The sequence below is a fragment of the Salvelinus fontinalis genome, chromosome 9 (assembly GCF_029448725.1).
Source record: "Salvelinus fontinalis isolate EN_2023a chromosome 9, ASM2944872v1, whole genome shotgun sequence".
NCBI lineage: Eukaryota > Metazoa > Chordata > Actinopteri > Salmoniformes > Salmonidae > Salvelinus > Salvelinus fontinalis.
Window position 1 is genome coordinate 27099585 of NC_074673.1, and position 20451 is coordinate 27120035.

The 20451-nt window shown below is 45.2% G+C and overlaps 1 protein-coding gene across 5 annotated transcripts in view; it reads left to right on the forward strand.

Moving 5' to 3' along the window:
- LOC129862363 (SLIT-ROBO Rho GTPase-activating protein 1-like) overlaps nt 1–20451 on the forward strand; it is a 178781-nt gene that overhangs the window by 127936 nt on the left and 30394 nt on the right. For 3 of the 5 annotated variants that reach the window (XM_055933912.1, XM_055933913.1, XM_055933916.1), the window contains exons 12-16: nt 8992–9100; nt 11359–11419; nt 12218–12295; nt 15877–16011; nt 20154–20262. In XM_055933912.1, the coding sequence (XP_055789887.1) occupies nt 8992–9100; nt 11359–11419; nt 12218–12295; nt 15877–16011; nt 20154–20262 (492 nt within the window). Of the gene's footprint in view, nt 1–8991; nt 9101–9751; nt 9786–11358; nt 11420–12217; nt 12296–15876; nt 16012–20153; nt 20263–20451 lie in introns of all 5 variants that reach the window. The other 2 variants (XM_055933914.1, XM_055933915.1) reach the window with 1 other exon arrangement.

A 20451-nucleotide genomic window follows, 5' to 3' on the forward strand; every position in this document is an offset into this window, starting at 1 on the left:
TTATTCCCAATGAGCTATTGGAGCGCGAGTTATTGCAGTTTGGGAAGTTCGCAAGTTCAATTAAGATTGTCCCGTTGGGTTGCAAACACCCGGCATTGAAACAGGTTATGTCGTTTCGGCGACAGGTGTTTGTTTTTGGACTCACCGGAGCCGACTTTGGAGTTATTGTTTAAAGTCAAGTATGACAACCGATTGTATATGGCTTATGCTAGTACGGGTAGTCAACAGTGTTTTGAGTGTGGGGATGTTGGCCATAAGCGATATGCTTGACCGAAAAGGAAGAAGGCAGAGGGAGGGGCGCAGGTGGTCCTCGTAACGCCTGGACCCACTGATGTAGGGAGAGGTGGGCCGACAGCGGTAGAGCAGCCTCAAGCACCTGTTGCTGAGGAACAAGTTGTCCGTGTTAAGGGCACGGAGTTGCAACTTGTACCAGAGTGAAATGTTATGCAGCAGAAAAATATTGTTGTAGAAGGTAAGGATGGATCTGAAGAGCCATTTCCTCAGACTGGTGAGGAGGTGCCCAGTACGAGTGCTGGGGTACAGGAGGGGGTTCATGTAGAGATAATCTCTCAGGTAGTGGAGGAGATGCCTGGTGCGAGTGATGGGCTGCAAAGTGGGGAGTGTTGAGAGGGATGTGGTAGAAGGGAGTCAGGGGTCTGTGGCCTCAGCTGAGGAGGATCAGGAGAAGGATATGGATATCTCTATTGATAAGATAGCAGCTGGTGATGACTCAATTTACAATCTAGAGGAGGTAAATGAGTTCCTGGATCAGTCTTTTGGGAAATCTGTCAAATTGGCAGATTTGTTTTGATGTTGATAAGTTTGTGAGGTCAGCTGTGATGTTACAGAAGATGGTGGGGTTAGACCAGCTGAGTGAGAAGAAGCGTTTTCGCTTGAGGAAATTTGTTGCTGCTGTCACAGCAGACTTTGGGGGTTTATCTGGGCTCTGATGTATTTCAGAAATACATTTTATGAGTCTGTTATGCAGGCTTGGAGAGTTCTTGTCAAGTCCCGCAAGGCCGGCATGCCACCAGGGATGTGGCTTTTTGAAGAGCCTTTTTTTTACAATCCTGCCATCCAGTCCCGTGTTCTGGGTTCAGCCACCCTACGTTCATGCCTGTTAAGCGTGGGGTGTACTAAGCTGGGTCATCTGATGCAGAGCAGGAGCAGATCGTTGGAGGAGCTGGGAGAAAGAGCGGAGATCCGGTCATCTCGCCTACTGAGGAAGGTCGTAGCTGAGGTCTGTGATTCCTTGCCAGTACTTCATCTGCAGTATGTCACTGACACTTCCAATTCTGATCAGTGGAAGGAGGGTCTGGATTATGTGTTCCCTGCACTGATTGTTAGTGCTGCGGCGTGATCATTCGAGGAGGACGTGGGGATGCTGCTTTCCTTCGATACCCCAGAGCTGGGGGAGTTCAAGGAGGTGGGAAAGAAGGCCCTGTACAAAATGTGTGTAAAAGTGTCCCATGCCTCTTCCCTGGAAGGGGTAAAATCGACGAGGTGGGCGGGTGTGTTTGGTCCAGGTGCATCCCCAAAAGGCTGTTGGCGGTCTTTATACAAACTGCCTATTGAAAAAAAGGACAGCTGACTTCCAATGGAGGATAATACATGGAGCCATAGCCACCAATATGCATCTGGTACACCTGGATCCGACAGTTGGGGAAGGGTGTTCATTCTGTGCTGAGTCTGAAACTCTGGCACATCTGTTTTTACAGTGTCCCAGGTTGGTCGGGATGATTGACTTGATCACTTCTTGGTTCTCAGCTTTGGGAGAGGTTTTCTCTTCCCAACAGTTTATATTTGGGCTAAACTACAGGTTTAGTCAAAGGGGTGTAGGTATTTTGCTTAATTTTGTGTTAGGGGCAGCTAAATTAGCAATATGGAAGACCCAAAAGAACAGTATTTGGGGACAGGGGTCTGTGGATGTGGTGAGAATTCTGGAGGGAATGTTGGCAGCGAGACTGAGGGTTGAGTTTGCCTATTACAAACTTGTCAACAATATGGATCTGTTTATGAATACATGGGGTATTCAGAGTCTGTTGTGTTTAGTTACTGTGGAGGAGGAGTTGGAGTTGTGTTTTTAATTGATGTGTAACTATGGTTTTGTATGAGTTTTTATAGTTTTGTGGGTTCCCAGACCCAATAAAGATTATTTAAAACTCAAACTCTCTCTCCCTCTTTTGCTCTCTCTTTCTCTCTTTCTCTCTTTCTCTCTCGCTCTTTTTCTCCCTCTTTCTCTTAGTCGCTCGCTCTCTCTCACGCTCGCTCGCTCATGTCTAAATGACTACTGACCCGTAGCACTCACGTCTGTAGCCATGAAGTGCTTTGAAAGGCTGGTCATGGCTCACATCAACACCATCATCCCAGAAACCCTAGACCCACTCCGATTTGCATACCGCCCCAACAGATCCACAGATGATGCAGTCTCTATTGCACTCCACACTTCCCTTTCCCACCTGGACAAAAGGAACACCTATGTGAGAATGGTATTCGTTGACTACAGCTCAGCGTTCAACACCATAGTGCCCTCAAAGCTCATCAGCAGGTTGAAAGCTTCCAGTTCCTTGGTGTCCACATCACCAACAAACTATCATGATCCAAGCACACAATGACAGGTTTTGTCGTGCCCTCTTCACGACTATTTCCCCTCAGGAGACTGAAAAGATTCGGCATGGGTCCTCAGATCCTCAAAAGGTTCTACAGCTGCACCATCGAGAGCATCCTGATTAGCTGCATCACTGCCTGGTATGGCAACTGCTCGGCCTCTGACCGCAAGGCACTACAGAGGGTAGTGCGAACGGCCCAGTACGTCACTGGGGCCAAGCTTCCTGCCATCCAGGACCTCTATACCAGGCGGTGTCAGAAGAAGGCCCTAAAAATTGTCAAAGACTCCAGCCACCCTAGTCATAGACTGTTCTCCCTGCTATCACACGGTACCGGAGCATCAAGTCTAGATCCAAGAGGCTTCTAAACAACTTCTACCCCCAAGCCATAAGACTCCTGAACATTGAGTCAAAATGCTACCCAGACTATTTGCATTGCCCCCCCTCCCCTCTCCACACCACTGCCACTCTCTGTTGTCATCTATGCGTAGTCACCTTAAGTAACTCTACCTACATGTACATACTACCTCAACTAACCGGTGCCCCCGCACATTGACTCTGTACCGGCACCCCCCTGTATATATAGTTTTTTTGTATTTTTTACTGCTGCTCTTTAAATACTTGACGCTTTTATGAAACAACTTATTCCAGTTACTAATAAGCACGCACCCATTAAGAGAATTACTGTAAAAACTGCACTACACTATGAAACAAAGATAAATTATATAAAGAATGATAGTAAAAAGCTTTGGGGCACCTTAAAATACATTTTGGAAAAAATCAGATGGCTCATTCATCACAAAGCCCACTGATATTGCTAACTACTTTAATTACTTTTTCATTGGCAAGGTAACCAAACTTAGGGATGACATGCCAGCTACAAATGTTGACACTACACATCCAAGTATATCGGACCAAGTTATGAAAGACAAGAATTGTACTTTTTTTTTGTCCATCAACAATGACAAGCCACCAGGGTCTGACAATCTAGATGAAAATTACTGAGGATAATAGCAGACGATATTGCCACTCCTATTTGCCACATCTTCAATTTAAGCCTACTAGAGAGCGTGTGCCCTCAGGCCTGGAGAGAAGCTAAAGTAATTCCTCTACCCAAGAATAGTAAAGCCCCCTTTACTGGCTCAAATAGCCGACCAATCAGCCTGTTACCAATCCTTAGTAAACTTTTGGAAAAAAATGTGTTTGACCAGACACAATGCTATTTTACAGTAAAAAAATTGACAACAGAATTTCAGCATACTTATAGGAAAGGACACTCAACAAGCACAGCACTTACACAAATGACTGATGATTGGCTGAGAGAAATTGATAACAAAATGATTATGGGGGCTGTCTTGTTAGACTTCAGCGCAGCTTTTGACATTATTGATCATAGTTTGCAGCTGGAAAAACGTGTGTGTTATGGCTTTAAACCCCCTGCTATAATGTGGATAAAGAGTTACTTGTCTAACAGAACACAGAGGGTGTTCTTTAATGAAAGCCTATCACATATAATCCAGTTAGAATCAGGAATTCCCCAGGGTAGCTGTTTAGGCCCCTTGCTGTTTTCAATTTTTACTAACGACATGCCACTGACTTTGAGTAAAGCCAAAGTTTCTATGTATGCGGATGATTCAACACTTTACACGTCAGCTACTATAGCGATTGAAATGACTGCAACACTCAACAAAGAGCTGCAGTTAGTTTCAGGGTGGGTGGCAAGGAATAAGTTAGCCCTAAATATTTCTAAAATTGAAAGCATTGTATTTGGAACAAAACACTCACTAAACCCTAAACCTCAACTAAATATTATAATGAATAATGTGGAAATTGAGCGAGCTGGGGTGACTAAACTGCTTGGAGTAACCCTAGATTGGAAACTGTCTGGATTGGAAACATATTGATGCAGTAGAAACATATTGATGCAGTAGAAACATATTGATGCAGTAGAAACATATTGATGCAGTAGAAACATATTGATGCAGTAGAAACATATTGATGCAGTAGAAACATATTGATGCAGTAGTAGCCAAGATGGGAAGAAGTCTGTCTATAATAAAGCGATGCTCTGCCTTCTTAACAACCCTATCAACAAAGCATGTCTTACAGGCCCTAGTTTTGTCGCACCTTGACTACTGTTCAGTCGTGTGTTCAGGTGCCACAAAAAAGGACAATTGGCTCAGAACAGGGCAGCACGGCTGGCCCTTGGATGTACACAGAGAGCTAATATTAATAATATGCTTGTCAATCTCTCCTGGATGAAAGTGGAGGAGAGATTGACTTCATCAATACTTTTAATTATGATAGGTATTGCCATGTTAAATGCACCGAGCTGTCTGTCTAAACTACTAGCACACAGCTCGGACACCCATGCATACCCCACAAGACATGCCACAATAGGTCTCTTCACAGTCCCCAAATCCAGAACAGACTATGGGAGGCGCCCAGTACTACATAGAGCCATGACTACATGGAACTCTATTCCACATCGAGTAACTAACGCAAGCAGTAAAATTTGATTTAAAAAAACAGATAAAAACACCTTATGGAACAGCGGGGACTATGAAGCAACACAAACATTGGCACAGACACATGCATACACACACATACGATAACATAGGCACTATTCATACACATGGATTTAGTACTGTAGATATGTGGTAGTGGTGGAGTAGGGGCCTGAGGACACACATTGTGTTGTGAAATCTGTGAATGTATTGTAATGTTTTAAAATTGTATAACCGGCCTTCATTTTTCTGGACCCCAGGAAGAGTAGCTGATGTTTTGGCAGCAGCTAATAGGGATGCATAATAAATAGAAATACACACACCCTCTCCCACCGGGACATGTCGTGAGGTGGATGCTGCCGCACGGCGCCCCCACACACTCCTCCCAGCAGGCCTGGGATTTTCAGGACCTTTTGAAGTTGGGTGGTAATTCTCTCTCTAGGAGATGGTGACAGACTAGTGGGGATATCAAACCATCTAATAATCTCTCTCTAGGAGATGGTGACAGACTAATGGGGATATCAAACCTCTATCTAATAATCTCTCTCTAGGAGATGGTGACAGACTAATGGGGATATCAAACCCTCCATCTAATAATCTCTCTCTAGGAGATGGTGGCAGACTAGTGGGGATATCAAACCCTCCATCTAATAATCTCTCTCTAGGAGATCGTGATAGACTAATGGGGATATCAAACCCTCCATCTAATAATCTCTCTCTAGGAGATGGTGACAGTCTAGTGGGGATATCAAACCATCTATCTAATAATCTCTCTCTAGGAGATGGTGACAGACTAATGGGGATATCAAACCATCTAATAATCTCTCTCCAGGAGATGGTGACAGACTAGTGTGGATATCAAACCCTCTATCTAATAATCTCTCTCTAGGAGATGGTGACAGTCTAGTGGGGATATCAAACCATCTAATAATCTCTCTCTAGGAGATGGTGACAGACTAATGGGGATATCAAACCCTCTATCTAATAATCTCTCTCTAGGAGATGGTGACAGACTAATGGGGATATCAAACCATCTAATAATCTCTCTCTAGGAGATGGTGACAGACTAATGGGGATATCAAACCCTCCATCTAATAATCTCTCTCTCGGAGATGGTTACAGACTAGTGGGGATATCAAACCATCTAATAATCTCTCTAGGAGATGGTGACAGACTAGTGGGGATATCAAACCATCTAATAATCTCTCTCTAGGTGAAGGTGACAGACTAATGGGGATATCAAACCATCTAATAATCTCTCTCTAGGAGATGGTGACAGACTAGTGGGGATATCAAACCCTCTAATAATCTCTCTCTAGGAGATGGTGACAGACTAATGGGGATATCAAACCATCTAATAATCTCTCTCTAGGAGAAGGTGACAGACTAATGGGGATATCAAACCATCTAATAATCTCTCTCTAGGAGATGGTGACAGACTAGTGGGGATATCAAACCCTCTAATAATCTCTCTCTAGGAGATGGTGACAGACTAATGGGGATATCAAACCCTCCATCTAATAATCTCTCTCTCTAGGAGATGGTTACAGACTAGTGGGGATATCAAACCATCTAATAATCTCTCTAGGAGATGGTGACAGACTAGTGGGGATATCAAACCATCTAATAACCTCTCTCTAGGAGAAGGTGATAGACTAATGGGGATATCAAACCATCTAATAATCTCTCTCTAGGAGATGGTGACAGACTAATGGGGATATCAAACCCTCCATCTAATAATCTCTCTCTCGGAGATGGTGACAGACTAGTGGGGATATCAAACCATCTAATAATCTCTCTCTAGGAGATGGTGACAGACTAGTGGGGATATCAAACCATCTAATAATCTCTCTCTAGGAGATGGTGACAGACTAATGGGGATATCAAACCCTCCATCTAATAATCTCTCTCTCGGAGATGGTTACAGACTAGTGGGGATATCAAACCCTCTATCTAATAATCTCTCTCTAGGAGATGGTGACAGACTAATGGGGATATCAAACCCTCTATCTAATAATCTCTCTCTCGGAGATGGTGACAGACTAATGGGGATATCAAACCATCTAATAATCTCTCTCTCGGAGATGGTGACAGACTAATGGGGATATCAAACCATCTAATAATCTCTCTCTAGGAGATGGTGACAGACTAGTGGGGATATCAAACCATCTAATAATCTCTCTCTAGGAGATGGTGACAGACTAGTGGGGATATCAAACCCTCCATCTAATAATCTCTCTCTCGGCGATGGTGACAGACTAATGGGGATATCAAACCATCTAATAATCTCTCTCTCGGAGATGGTGACAGACTAATGGGGATATCAAACCATCTAATAATCTCTCTCTAGGAGATGGTGACAGACTAGTGGGGATATCAAACCCTCCATCTAATAATCTCTCTCTAGGAGATGGTGACAGACTAATGGGGATATCAAACCCTCCATCTAATAATCTCTCTCTAGGAGATGGTGACAGTCTAGTGGGGATATCAAACCATCTAATAATCTCTCTCTAGGAGATGGTGACAGACTAATGGGGATATCAAACCCTCTATCTAATAATCTCTCTCTAGGAGATGGTGACAGACTAGTGGGGATATCAAACCCTCCATCTAATAATCTCTCTCTCGGAGATGGTTACAGACTAGTGGGGATATCAAACCATCTAATAATCTCTCTAGGAGATGGTGACAGACTAGTGGGGATATCAAACCATCTAATAATCTCTCTCTAGGTGAAGGTGACAGACTAATGGGGATATCAAACCATCTAATAATCTCTCTCTAGGAGATGGTGACAGACTAATGGGGATATCAAACCCTCCATCTAATAATCTCTCTCTCGGAGATGGTTACAGACAAGTGGGGATATCAAACCATCTAATAATCTCTCTCTAGGAGATGGTGACAGACTAGTGGGGATATCAAACCATCTAATAATCTCTCTCTAGGTGAAGGTGACAGACTAATGGGGATATCAAACCATCTAATAATCTCTCTCTAGGAGATGGTGACAGACTAGTGGGGATATCAAACCATCTAATAATCTCTCTCTAGGAGATGGTGACAGACTAATGGGGATATCAAACCCTCCATCTAATAATCTCTCTCTCGGAGATGGTTACAGACTAGTGGGGATATCAAACCATCTAATAATCTCTCTCTAGGAGATGGTGACAGACTAGTGGGGATATCAAACCCTCTAATAATCTCTCTCTAGGAGATGGTGACAGACTAATGGGGATATCAAACCCTCCATCTAATAATCTCTCTCTCGGAGATGGTTACAGACTAGTGGGGATATCAAACCCTCTATCTAATAATCTCTCTCTAGGAGATGGTGACAGACTAATGGGGATATCAAACCCTCTATCTAATAATCTCTCTCGGAGATGGTGACAGACTAATGGGGATATCAAACCATCTAATAATCTCTCTCTCGGAGATAGTGACAGACTAATGGGGATATCAAACCATCTAATAATCTCTCTAGGAGATGGTGACAGACTAGTGGGGATATCAAACCATCTAATAATCTCTCTCTAGGAGATGGTGACAGACTAGTGGGGATATCAAACCCTCCATCTAATAATCTCTCTCTAGGAGATGGTGACAGACTAGTGGGGGTATCAGGATTCGGGCCCAGCGTCATCTCACGACTAACACTCAAACTCACAGGACAGGCTGGGTGACACCATACACGACTTCACAACACAAGAAGTCACTTTTGTGTGATAGTTTAGGATTGTTCACATTTGCGTGCGTAGTTTGTCTGAAATCTCAGATGTCAGATTTTTTTACCTCGGACATTGGTGAGTTCAGACAAACTGTGTATGTTCATGGTGGGAGATTTCTCTAACACAGTCTCCATTTTCCAGGCCTCCCAATGTGCCGCCCAAACCTCACAGTGGCACAAATAGGAGGGCTAGGCCCCGCTCGGTCTTTAACGTTAAGTTGTTTAATGGCAATCTGGAGTCCTTTGTCAAGGTACTGGTCAAGTCTGGCCTTGGACTGCTACCGACCGTCTCCCCGACCGTTTCCATAATAATGACCGTAACTCAACCACTCACACTTTGTCTTTTTCCTGGGGTTCGATCATTAGGCTGACCACACCAGTCAGGGATTTTATCTTTTCGTTTCTCTCTGTAGTCTCAAACGTTGGGGAAGCACAGGGGCGGCATTGCTACTGACAGAGTGCGTCCAGGGAAGGAGGTATGATGGCAGAGCAGAGGGCACACTAGCACAGTGGAGGGGGATGAAGGGGGAGGGTGGGGGGAAGGAGGACGGGATGGAGGGAAGATGTTTGTCTCCATCTTTCCCCCGAGTCACTGATGTCAGCTAGGGCATTGGTATTCCTCCCTATTTCTCTCTCTTCCTTCTCTCTCTTCTCTGGCTGGTATGAAAGCAGCCATTGTCAGCAGGATATATGTGACAGCCAGGGGATGGTGGCCAGAGCGATAAGGAATCCACCACCTCCCCACAATGCCCTGCTGCTTCCCCTGCGTTTGACGCCAGCTCTGTTCTCAGTGTGTGGGGGGTGAGGGCTGGGCTTTGGTACTGTAGCTGGCTGCTGTGGTGATTTAATCTGGGTTTCACCTCTTTCTCGCTCTCTCTGCTTCCTTCTACGCTTCCTCGTAGCCGCGGACGACGGAACTCGCACGCCAGACACCAGGTAGAGTGGAGACACTGTGGAGTGGAGAGGGACCCGTCCCTACTGCTACCTGTCTGTCTGTCAGGGCCGGGGTGATAACAGTATTGCCATACTCGTTAGTATCGTGGCAAGGAAACAAAACACGAAGCGGGTTTAACTTCTTTAGGAATACCTCCCTAATGTTGGAAACAAACATCATTATGTTGTCATCCAGAGGCACATTTATTTATTTTGCAAGCTATTACACACAATATTTTACATACAATAGTTTGGTCTGCTTTGTGTTTTCATTTTTGCCATAGAAAAAATATTGCGATACTGGTATTGTCACAGTCTTACTGTCTATGCTGACTTCCTATCTCTGTCTGTCTCTCTTTTTCTGCCCCGAACATGCCCTCCACTTCCTGTCTGTGATAATCTTTCACCCGTTTGTGTTGATGTGCAATACTAACTCCCTGGAGGTTTGCTCTGACAGACTGAAGTGCTCACATCTATAGATGTCATTTTATTGACATTGTTATTCATATATTCCTGTGCCAGGGTTACAACTGGATTATGAAGTACAATTTGAACTGTACCCTATTAATTGAAAATGTACCCTATACTTACAATTTGGTTTAGATTACATTGTAAAATTCGTAGAATTCCCAACACTTATTTCAGACCTTGCAACATTTACATTGACAGATATTGAATTCCTCCCAACATAGTCTGTCTTGCTTAGTCCTCAGCTATAGAACATTGGTACCCGGTGGTTCCTGGAATCCCGGCATGGTTGATGTGTTTAGGGCCATGTGTCTACTCCCCCTGGGTGAAAACCGATCCACAACATTATTAGAAGCATGTAAGAGTTCTCTGCCTCAGCAGGGAGCTAGCAGCTGGTACTTCGGCCAAGTGTACTCTGGAGTGCAGCTCTTGTACCCTTCTACTGAGGGAGGGAGGAATGTGTTCTCTGTAAAGGGACAGCTCCTCTCTCACTCTCCTCTTTTCTCACTCTTCCTCCTCTCTCTCCACTCCATATGGAGTGTGTGGTAGTGGCTCTGTTACATAACCTCACATCCCTTATCAGTGTCCCAAGTGTGCTCTCAAGTGTTGACGTAACACAATAAAACAAGAAAAAGTGGCCATGTTTAGTACCACTGAAGCCCCATTGAGTTGTATTGGCTAAGAGAAACCCTTTGCACGGGCCTGTCAACGTAGTCAATGAGTCACTACGGTAGATCTTGTGATCTATAAAAATCATTGAGGCATTGTGAGAGACTGGACTGGGCATGAATGGTTCTGCAGCTGCAAAACTTTAGTCTGTCTCTGTAGACCTTCAGTATGATCATTGGTAACACTTTACTGTAGTCCCTTATATGCATATGGCAGATGTTATATTATCATATTTAGTTATTATAAAGGCTTTATGAATGCATACATAAGGGTGGCTACAGTAAAATGTCACCGGTCATTTCTCCCTTCACCCATTCAGTATAATAATGGAGGCATGCATTTTGAAACGAATAAGCATGTAAAGACTGAATGATATAATGTATTTGAGGTCAGAATGAGCCGTCTGTTAATATGACATGTCCTTCCTCTCATTGTGAAGGACTCTGGACAAGCTATTCCCCGTGTGGTGGAGAGCTGTGTTCGATTCATCAATCTCTATGGTGAGCTGGTCATCCATCTATTACTTGTATTTGTTTTGCGACAGCTATGATTTTCTCTCCTTTTCTCAGCTCTTGCAGGCCAATTAAGTGTAACAGTCCAAAATGACTGTGTGGTGCTAAATCTTCTCCCCTGGTCAAGGGTAACATTGCGGCAATTTCAGTGTTAATTGTCTGTGTGTTTCCATTCTTCCCGTGTCCGCGTTAAAATCCGTTCCATTTTAGTCACAGTCATGGGAAAGACTATGCAGATGCATCTTGTTTACAGCATCGGTCCATGCAGCCAATGGGATGCAACACACACACACACACACTCCCTTCACGCACACTGTCAAATAGGTTAGTTAGACTATCACTGTGAGACGCATTAATAAAACTCCAACAAAACACGTCGGCTTAAGTTTTTGAAGGCGTGACGCTAATGACCTCTCTGTGTTTTGCGGACACCTGCGACGTCTTACTGGGGCAGCCGTCTCTAGCGGGGAAGACCCTGACTAATTAAGTTAGGAACTGACCTCTCTCCTTATTAAATGCTAATCCTGGCTGGAGGGCACTTTAGTAAGACTTGGTTGCGGTCTCTCTCCCTCATTAATTATCTTTAATTGGGAAACTGAAGGGCAAGAGGAATGGGATGTGGCCTTTAGTTGGGACTTAAACTGTCTTTTCTTTTTGCACTGGTGGTCTTTTATAATGGCTGCCTGTCACAATGGACTAAACGTGTGTGTCTACCTTTCTGTTTCACCTCTCTCTCTCTCGAGTCTGTACTTCTCTCTCCCCTCTGCCATTCTTTGTTCCCTGCAGGCCTTCAACATCAAGGGATATTCCGTGTGTCCGGGTCTCAGATGGAAATCAATGACATCAAGAACTCATTCGAGAGAGGTACTGTAGGATGTGGTCCCGTGTGGCTCAGTTGGTAGAGCATGGCGCTTGCAACGCCAGGGTTGTGGGTTCAATTCCCACAACCCTGTAGGGTGTTATGTTACTGTAAGGTACTGTAGGATGTTACTGTAAGGTACTGTAGGATGTTACTGTAAGGTACTGTAGGATGTTATGTAAGGTACTGTAGGATGTTATGTTACTGTAAGGTACTGTAGAATGTTACTGTAAGGTACTGTAGGATGTTACTGTAAGGTACTGTAGGATGTTATGTAAGGTACTGTAGGATGTTACTGTAAGGTACTGTAGGATGTTATGTAAGGTACTGTAGGATGTTATGTAAGGTACTGTAGGGTGTTATGTAAGGTACTGTCGGATGTTACTGTAAGGTACTGTAGGATGTTACTGTAAGGTACTGTAGGATGTTATGTAAGGTACTGTAGGATGTTATGTAAGGTACTGTAGGATGTTCTGTTACTGTAAGGTACTGTAGGATGTTATGTAAGGTACTGTAGGATGTTATGTAAGGTACTGTAGGATGTTATGTAAGGTACTGTAGGATGTTATGTAAGGTACTGTAGGATGTTCTGTTACTGTAAGGTACTGTAGGATGTTATGTTACTGTAAGGTACTGTAGGATGTTCTGTTACTGTAAGGTACTGTAGGATGTTATGTAAGGTACTGTAGGATGTTATGTAAGGTACTGTAGGATGTTATGTAAGGTACAGTAGGATGTTACTGTAAGGTACTGTAGGATGTTATGTAAGGTACTGTAGGATGTTATGTAAGGTACTGTAGGATGTTATGTAAGGTACTGTAGGATGTTATGTAAGGTACAGTAGGATGTTACTGTAAGGTACTGTAGGATGTTATGTAAGGTACTGTAGGATGTTATGTAAGGTACTGTAGGATGTTATGTAAGGTACTGTAGGATGTTATGTTACTGTAGGATGTTATGTAAGGTACTGTAGGATGTTCTGTTACTGTAGGATGTTATGTAAGGTACTGTAGGATGTTATGTAAGGTACTGTAGGATGTTATGTAAGGTACTGTAGGATGTTATGTAAGGTACTGTAGGATGTTATGTAAGGTACTGTAGGATGTTATGTTACTGTAAGGTACTGTAGGATGTTATGTAAGGTACTGTAGGATGTTATGTAAGGTACTGTAGGATGTTATGTAAGGTACTGTAGGATGTTATGTAAGGTACTGTAGGATGTTACTGTAAGGTACTGTAGGATGTTACTGTAAGGTACTGTAGGATGTTACTGTAAGGTACTGTAGGATGTTATGTAAGGTACTGTAGGATGTTATGTAAGGTACTGTAGGATGTTATGTTACTGTAAGGTACTGTAGGATGTTATGTTACTGTAAGGTACTGTAGGATGTTCTGTTACTGTAAGGTACTGTAGGATGTTATGTTACTGTAAGGTACTGTAGGATGTTATGTTACTGTAAGGTACTGTAGGATGTTATGTTACTGTAAGGTACTGTAGGATGTTATGTTACTGTAAGGTACTGTAGGATGTTACTGTAAGGTACTGTAGGATGTTATGTAAGGTACTGTAGGATGTTCTGTTACTGTAAGGTACTGTAGGATGTTATGTAAGGTACTGTAGGATGTTATGTAAGGTACTGTAGGATGTTATGTAAGGTACTGTAGGATGTTATGTAAGGTACTGTAGGATGTTATGTAAGGTACTGTAGGATGTTATGTTACTGTAAGGTACTGTAGGATGTTATGTTACTGTAAGGTACTGTAGGATGTTATGTAAGGTACTGTAGGATGTTATGTAAGGTACTGTAGGATGTTATGTAAGGTACTGTAGGATGTTACTGTAAGGTACTGTAGGATGTTACTGTAAGGTACTGTAGGATGTTATGTAAGGTACTGTAGGATGTTCTGTTACTGTAAGGTACTGTAGGATGTTATGTAAGGTACTGTAGGATGTTATGTAAGGTACTGTAGGATGTTATGTAAGGTACTGTAGGATGTTATGTAAGGTACTGTAGGATGTTCTGTTACTGTAAGGTACTGTAGGATGTTATGTTACTGTAAGGTACTGTAGGATGTTCTGTTACTGTAAGGTACTGTAGGATGTTATGTAAGGTACTGTAGGATGTTATGTAAGGTACTGTAGGATGTTATGTAAGGTACAGTAGGATGTTACTGTAAGGTACTGTAGGATGTTATGTAAGGTACTGTAGGATGTTATGTAAGGTACTGTAGGATGTTATGTAAGGTACTGTAGGATGTTATGTAAGGTACAGTAGGATGTTACTGTAAGGTACTGTAGGATGTTATGTAAGGTACTGTAGGATGTTATGTAAGGTACTGTAGGATGTTATGTAAGGTACTGTAGGATGTTATGTTACTGTAGGATGTTATGTAAGGTACTGTAGGATGTTCTGGTACTGTAGGATGTTATGTAAGGTACTGTAGGATGTTATGTTACTGTAAGGTACTGTAGGATGTTATGTTACTGTAAGGTACTGTAGGATGTTCTGTTACTGTAAGGTACTGTAGGATGTTCTGTTACTGTAAGGTACTGTAGGATGTTATGTTACTGTAAGGTACTGTAGGATGTTATGTTACTGTAAGGTACTGTAGGATGTTATGTTACTGTAAGGTACTGTAGGATGTTACTGTAAGGTACTGTAGGATGTTATGTAAGGTACTGTAGGATGTTCTGTTACTGTAAGGTACTGTAGGATGTTATGTAAGGTACTGTAGGATGTTATGTAAGGTACTGTAGGATGTTATGTAAGGTACTGTAGGATGTTATGTAAGGTACTGTAGGATGTTATGTTACTGTAAGGTACTGTAGGATGTTATGTTACTGTAAGGTACTGTAGGATGTTATGTAAGGTACTGTAGGATGTTATGTAAGGTACTGTAGGATGTTATGTAAGGTACTGTAGGATGTTACTGTAAGGTACTGTAGGATGTTACTGTAAGGTACTGTAGGATGTTATGTAAGGTACTGTAGGATGTTATGTAAGGTACTGTAGGATGTTACTGTAAGGTACTGTAGGATGTTACTGTAAGGTACTGTAGGATGTTATGTAAGGTACTGTAGGATGTTATGTAAGGTACTGTAGGATGTTATGTTACTGTAAGGTACTGTAGGATGTTATGTTACTGTAAGGTACTGTAGGATGTTATGTTACTGTAAGGTACTGTAGGATGTTAACATATTATTGTACAGTCAGCCCAATACTTTTATACTGTCCAGGATTGACAGTTCAGTCAGTCAAATTACACTTCACACATTTGATACCATCAGTGGATTGCAGCACATAGGGACAGAAGGGAAAGCAAACACAGGAAATCAATGATATAGTTCATTTGAGCTGTAGACTATGACTTTGCTTAATTGCTAGTTAATTTTCTGTTTTGAGATAATTAGTTGACACTGGAAAGAACTTAAGCTAATGAAAGAAGCAGAAACATAGATATGTTTACAATGTACCCTGGTCAAATGGGCACTGCTTGTTTGTAAGTTTCAAACTTCCTTCTAGTCAGGGGAAATGTAATGATTGCCTGCATACAACACCCTCACATACACTTCTCGATCTCCCAGGTAACGACCCATTGACAGATGAAGAGAATAACCACGACATCAACTCGGTTGCCGGGGTTCTTAAACTCTACTTCCGGGGCCTGGAGAAATCCCTCTTGCCCAAGGAAAGATTTAATGACCTCCTCTCCTGCGTCAGTAAGTACCTCTGCTTGACGTTGTCCCTGGACCAGCACAGCTGGGGGTGCTACATTATAATAAACACACGCAAGCATGTACAAACACACAGACGCGCGCACACCCACACATATTATGGGCAAATGTGCAAAGTTGAACTTAATGTCTTCATATTCAATGGAAGTGTATACATTGGGACTTACATGCCCTCTAGGAGCCATGTAAGTCATTAGTTGGTGTTCACATACCCTCCACAGGTCAACTCTTAATGTCCCACTATGGGGAAATCATGAAAAAACATCATAGCTACTACTTACTCTTCTGTGGTGTGTTCATCAGTAGCATTGTGTTATCCCGTCTTTGTGCTTGGAGGTGAATAGTACCACTTTGTGTTGTTGACTGTCTTCTCCACTGACTAGAGCATTCATGTGGTGAGCTAGGACACAAAGCTCACCATACAGCCTGGTGTTGGGTAATGAAAAGTATAAAAGCACAACTACAGTAGTGTTTACATCAAACCATACAGTGACGAGTTCACTACTCTGTCACAGACGGCCATGTTGTTCTCTTACTGTAACGGCAGTGTGACACGGTCTTGCATAGTTCAGTCCGCTCTTTGTGGGACTCGCTCTGACATTTTATAAGATGTCATGTGGGGGCTTTGGGGGGGGACTAGTGGAGTAGCCACTGTTGTTCAAGTACAATGGACTGGCTACTGTGGGTCACGTACTGTACACAACGTTTGCTGTAATGCCTTTGGTGTGTGTGAGAATGGGGGGGGGGGGGGGGGGGGGGGGGATTCTGTGTGTGTATGTGAGCGAGAGATATGGCATTGGTTTACATTGTGCAGTCAGTGTGTGAGTGATGGGGATTCCCTGTTGTCTACATTCTCAGGCTTCACATACCAGCACTTACCAGTCTCCATATTAATAAAACCCTCCACTCCTTTCAGAATGAGCCAGATACTTAGCACAGTATCACCTTTACTTTAAATGGTTGGCTCACTGGGCACTGGGTAAACACATTTATCTAGGTACAGAACGTTGTCGGTGTTTTTGACAGTGCTGCATTTGAACTTTAACTTGGTCTTTGTTGTACAGTTGCAAATGGCTGTGTAGTCTGTCTATGGTCTTTTCATTTGGGATTCACAACGAGTGGGCTGGGGTGATTGTGAGGGGGGGGGGGGTGACTGTTCTTTAAATAGCATCCATCTAAAGTGTTCAGGAACCATGCAGAAAGAAACCGAGTTAAGTACTCATGTAAGATGAATAACATCACAAGTATTCCCAAAAGCCAACTCCTAGATGGCCCAAACTCGTTTCACGGAGACAGCACTATTTCAGGCAGCCATCGTTGTCGTCAATGAAAAAATGAAATGGGCTGCTTTGGAACGGAGGAGTTGGGCGGATTCGAGTGAAACAGATCAGTGCTCCACCATTTGTGATCGTTCTGAGATGAGACCAAAGGGATGTTTTGTGAGATGCTTTGTCCTTGATAATTATAGCAGTAGTGACAAAAATAGTTTAAAATGCCAAAGATCATTTTCTCTGGCTGACTAGAGAGAGACCGGAGATAGAGAAACAGTATGAGGTCTGGACATGTTTTAGTGCTTCAGCAGACATTCTTGTCCAGACACTTCTAATCAGAACGTTGTGCTCTGAAACATCTCAAGAAGACACACGCTCGCTCTCCCCTCTGATAGAAGACTGTAACATTCTTACCATATTTAGTGCAGCAACAGAACTGGAAACAGCAGAACTTATACCGGTGTGATTTATAGCTGTGCAATTGTCTTCTATGATATTTATAACGGTTCTTCCCAGGAATTATAAGGACAGTGCTAGCATCCATAGTGCTATTGGGAGCAGCTTTGTGCTCTGAGACAACTTCATCAGTGGTTAACTTGGTGAGGGCTCCAGATACTGCTCTCGCCATTGAGCGCAGCATTGAGTCTGATTCAACCAGGCTATAGAATTTGTGACCTATCCTAATGGCCTCGGCCTGAATATGCTGCTGTGCTATTTATAGCTGCAGCCTGCAGTCACACTCGGTATCAATGAGTAAGTGGTCACATTCAGATGGATAACTCTCATTAAATATGCAGCCCTGCAAAGTGGCGGGTCAGACCCATTTTAGAGAAGAGCATGGACGACGCAGTGACAGAAATCACAGTGATACGTTCTCTGGGTGTGTTGGCTTCTTGGCGGATCTGTTCACCCGCTTGTGTGAATACACACACACACATAAACACACCTCGGATACAGGTATTTTAAATTGATAGGTGCATACTAATAAGAAATGTAGATCAAGATAAAAACGGTTCAACCGCATTGTCTAAATAGCTTCGGTCTGTACTACTAACATTTAGATGATGAGTAATATCTAATGATTTAATACAACCCCATAGTACTAACATTTCTCTCTCTCCTTCCCCCCTCTCCCCCTCTCTCTCTCTCTCCTTCCCCCCTCTCCCTCTCTCTCTCTCCATCTCCTTCCCCCCCTCTCCCCCCCTCTCTCTCCATCTCCTTCCCCCTCTCCCCCTCTCTCTCTCCATCTCCTTCCCCCCCACTCCCCCCCACACTCTCCCTCCCACCCCCTTCCCCCCCCTCTCCCCCCCTCTCCCTCCCCTCTCCCATCTCCTCTCCCCCCCTCTCCCCACTCCCCCCCCTCTCCTCCCCCATCTCCTCCCCCCCTACTCCCCCCCTCTCTCTCCCCATCTCCTTCCCCCCCTCTCCCCCCTCTCTCTCTCCATCTCCTCTCCACCCCTCTCCCCCTCTCCCCCCTCCCACTCCATCCCCCCACACCCACCTCCATCCACCCTCCCCCTCTCTCCCCCATCTCCTTCCCCCCTCTCCCCCCCTCTCTCCCATCTCTCCTATCCCCCCCCTCTCCCCCCCCTCTCTCCTCCCTCTCCCTTCCCCCCCCCTCCTCCCCCTCCTCTCCTACCCCCCACCTTCCCCCCCTCTCCCCCCCTCTCTCTCTCCCTCTCACTTCCCCTCCACTCTCCCCCCCTCTCTCCCCATCCCTTCCCCCCCTCTCCCCCTCTCCTCCCCCCCCTCTCCCCCCCTCTCTCCCCTCCTCTCCCCCCTCCCCCTCTCCTCCCCACTCCTCCCCCACTCTCCTCCCCCCCCTCTCCCCCCTCTCTCCCTCCCCCCCCCTCTCCTCCCCCCTCCCTCTCCCTCTCTCACTCTCCCCTCCCTCCCCCCCTCTCCCCTCTCTCCATCCCTCCCCCCTCCCCCCTCTCTCTCTCCATCTCCTTCCCCCCCTCTCCCCCTCTCTCCTCCCCCCCTCTCCCCCCCTCTCTCCTCTCCTCCCCCCCTCCCCCTCTCTCCTCTCCCCCCCTCTCTCTCCCCCCCCTCTCCCCCCTCTCCTCTCCCCTCTCCCCCCCTCTCCCCTCTCCCCCCCTCCTCTCTCCCTTCCCCCCTCTCCCCCTCTCTCTCTCCTCTCTCCCCCTCCCCCTCTCCCCCTCTCTCTCTCTCTCCTTCCCCCCCTCTCCCCCCTCTCTCTCTCTCCATCTCCTTCCCCCCCTCTCCCCCCCTCTCTCTCTCTCTCCTTCCCCCCTCTCCCCCCCTCTCTCTCCATCTCCTTCCCCCCCTCTCCCCCTCTCTCTCTCCATCTCCTTCCCCCCCTCTCCCCCCCTCTCTCTCTCTCTCCTTCCCCCCCTCTCCCCCCTCTCTCTCTCTCTCCTTCCCCCCCTATCCCCCTCTCTCTCTCCATCTCCTTCCCCCCCTCTCCCCCCTCTCTCTCCACTCTCCTTCCCCCCCCTCTCCCCCTCTCTCTCTCTCTCCTTCACCCCCTCTCCCCCTCTCTCTCTCTCCCCTTCCCCCCCTCTCCCCCTCTCTCCATCTCCTTCCCCCCCTCTCCCCCTCTCTCTCTCTCTCCTTCCCCCCCCTCTCCCCCTCTCTCTCTCCATCTCCTTCCCCCCCTCTCCCCCCCCTCTCTCTCTCTCTCCTTCCCCCCCTCTCCCCCTCTCTCTCTCCTTCCCCCCCTCTCCCCCTCTCTCTCTCCATCTCCTTCCCCCCCTCTCCCCCCCTCTCTCTCTCTCTCTCCTTCCCCCCCTCTCCCCCCCTCTCTCTCTCTCCTTCCCCCCCTCTCCCCCTCTCTCTGTCTCTCCTTCCCCCCCTCTCCCCCTCTCTCTCTCCATCTCCTTCCCCTCCCCCCAGGAATAGAGAACCTGTATGAAAGGTCCCTGTACATCCGTAAGATTCTCCTGACCGCCGTGCCCAGATCCATCCTCATCGTGATGCGCTACCTTTTTGCCTTTCTCAATCAGTAAGTCCTCAACAACCATACTCCAGGGTCATATTCATTAGGCATCAAACTGAAAAAATGTACTGAAAGGGGGAGGTACTACCTGGCAAATTTTGGTTTCCTGTTGTGAATGGCTTTCCATTGCGTGCCCTAATGAATAATATGACCCAGGCTTGTTCACTGACTCTTCATTGTCTGATATACGGTTTG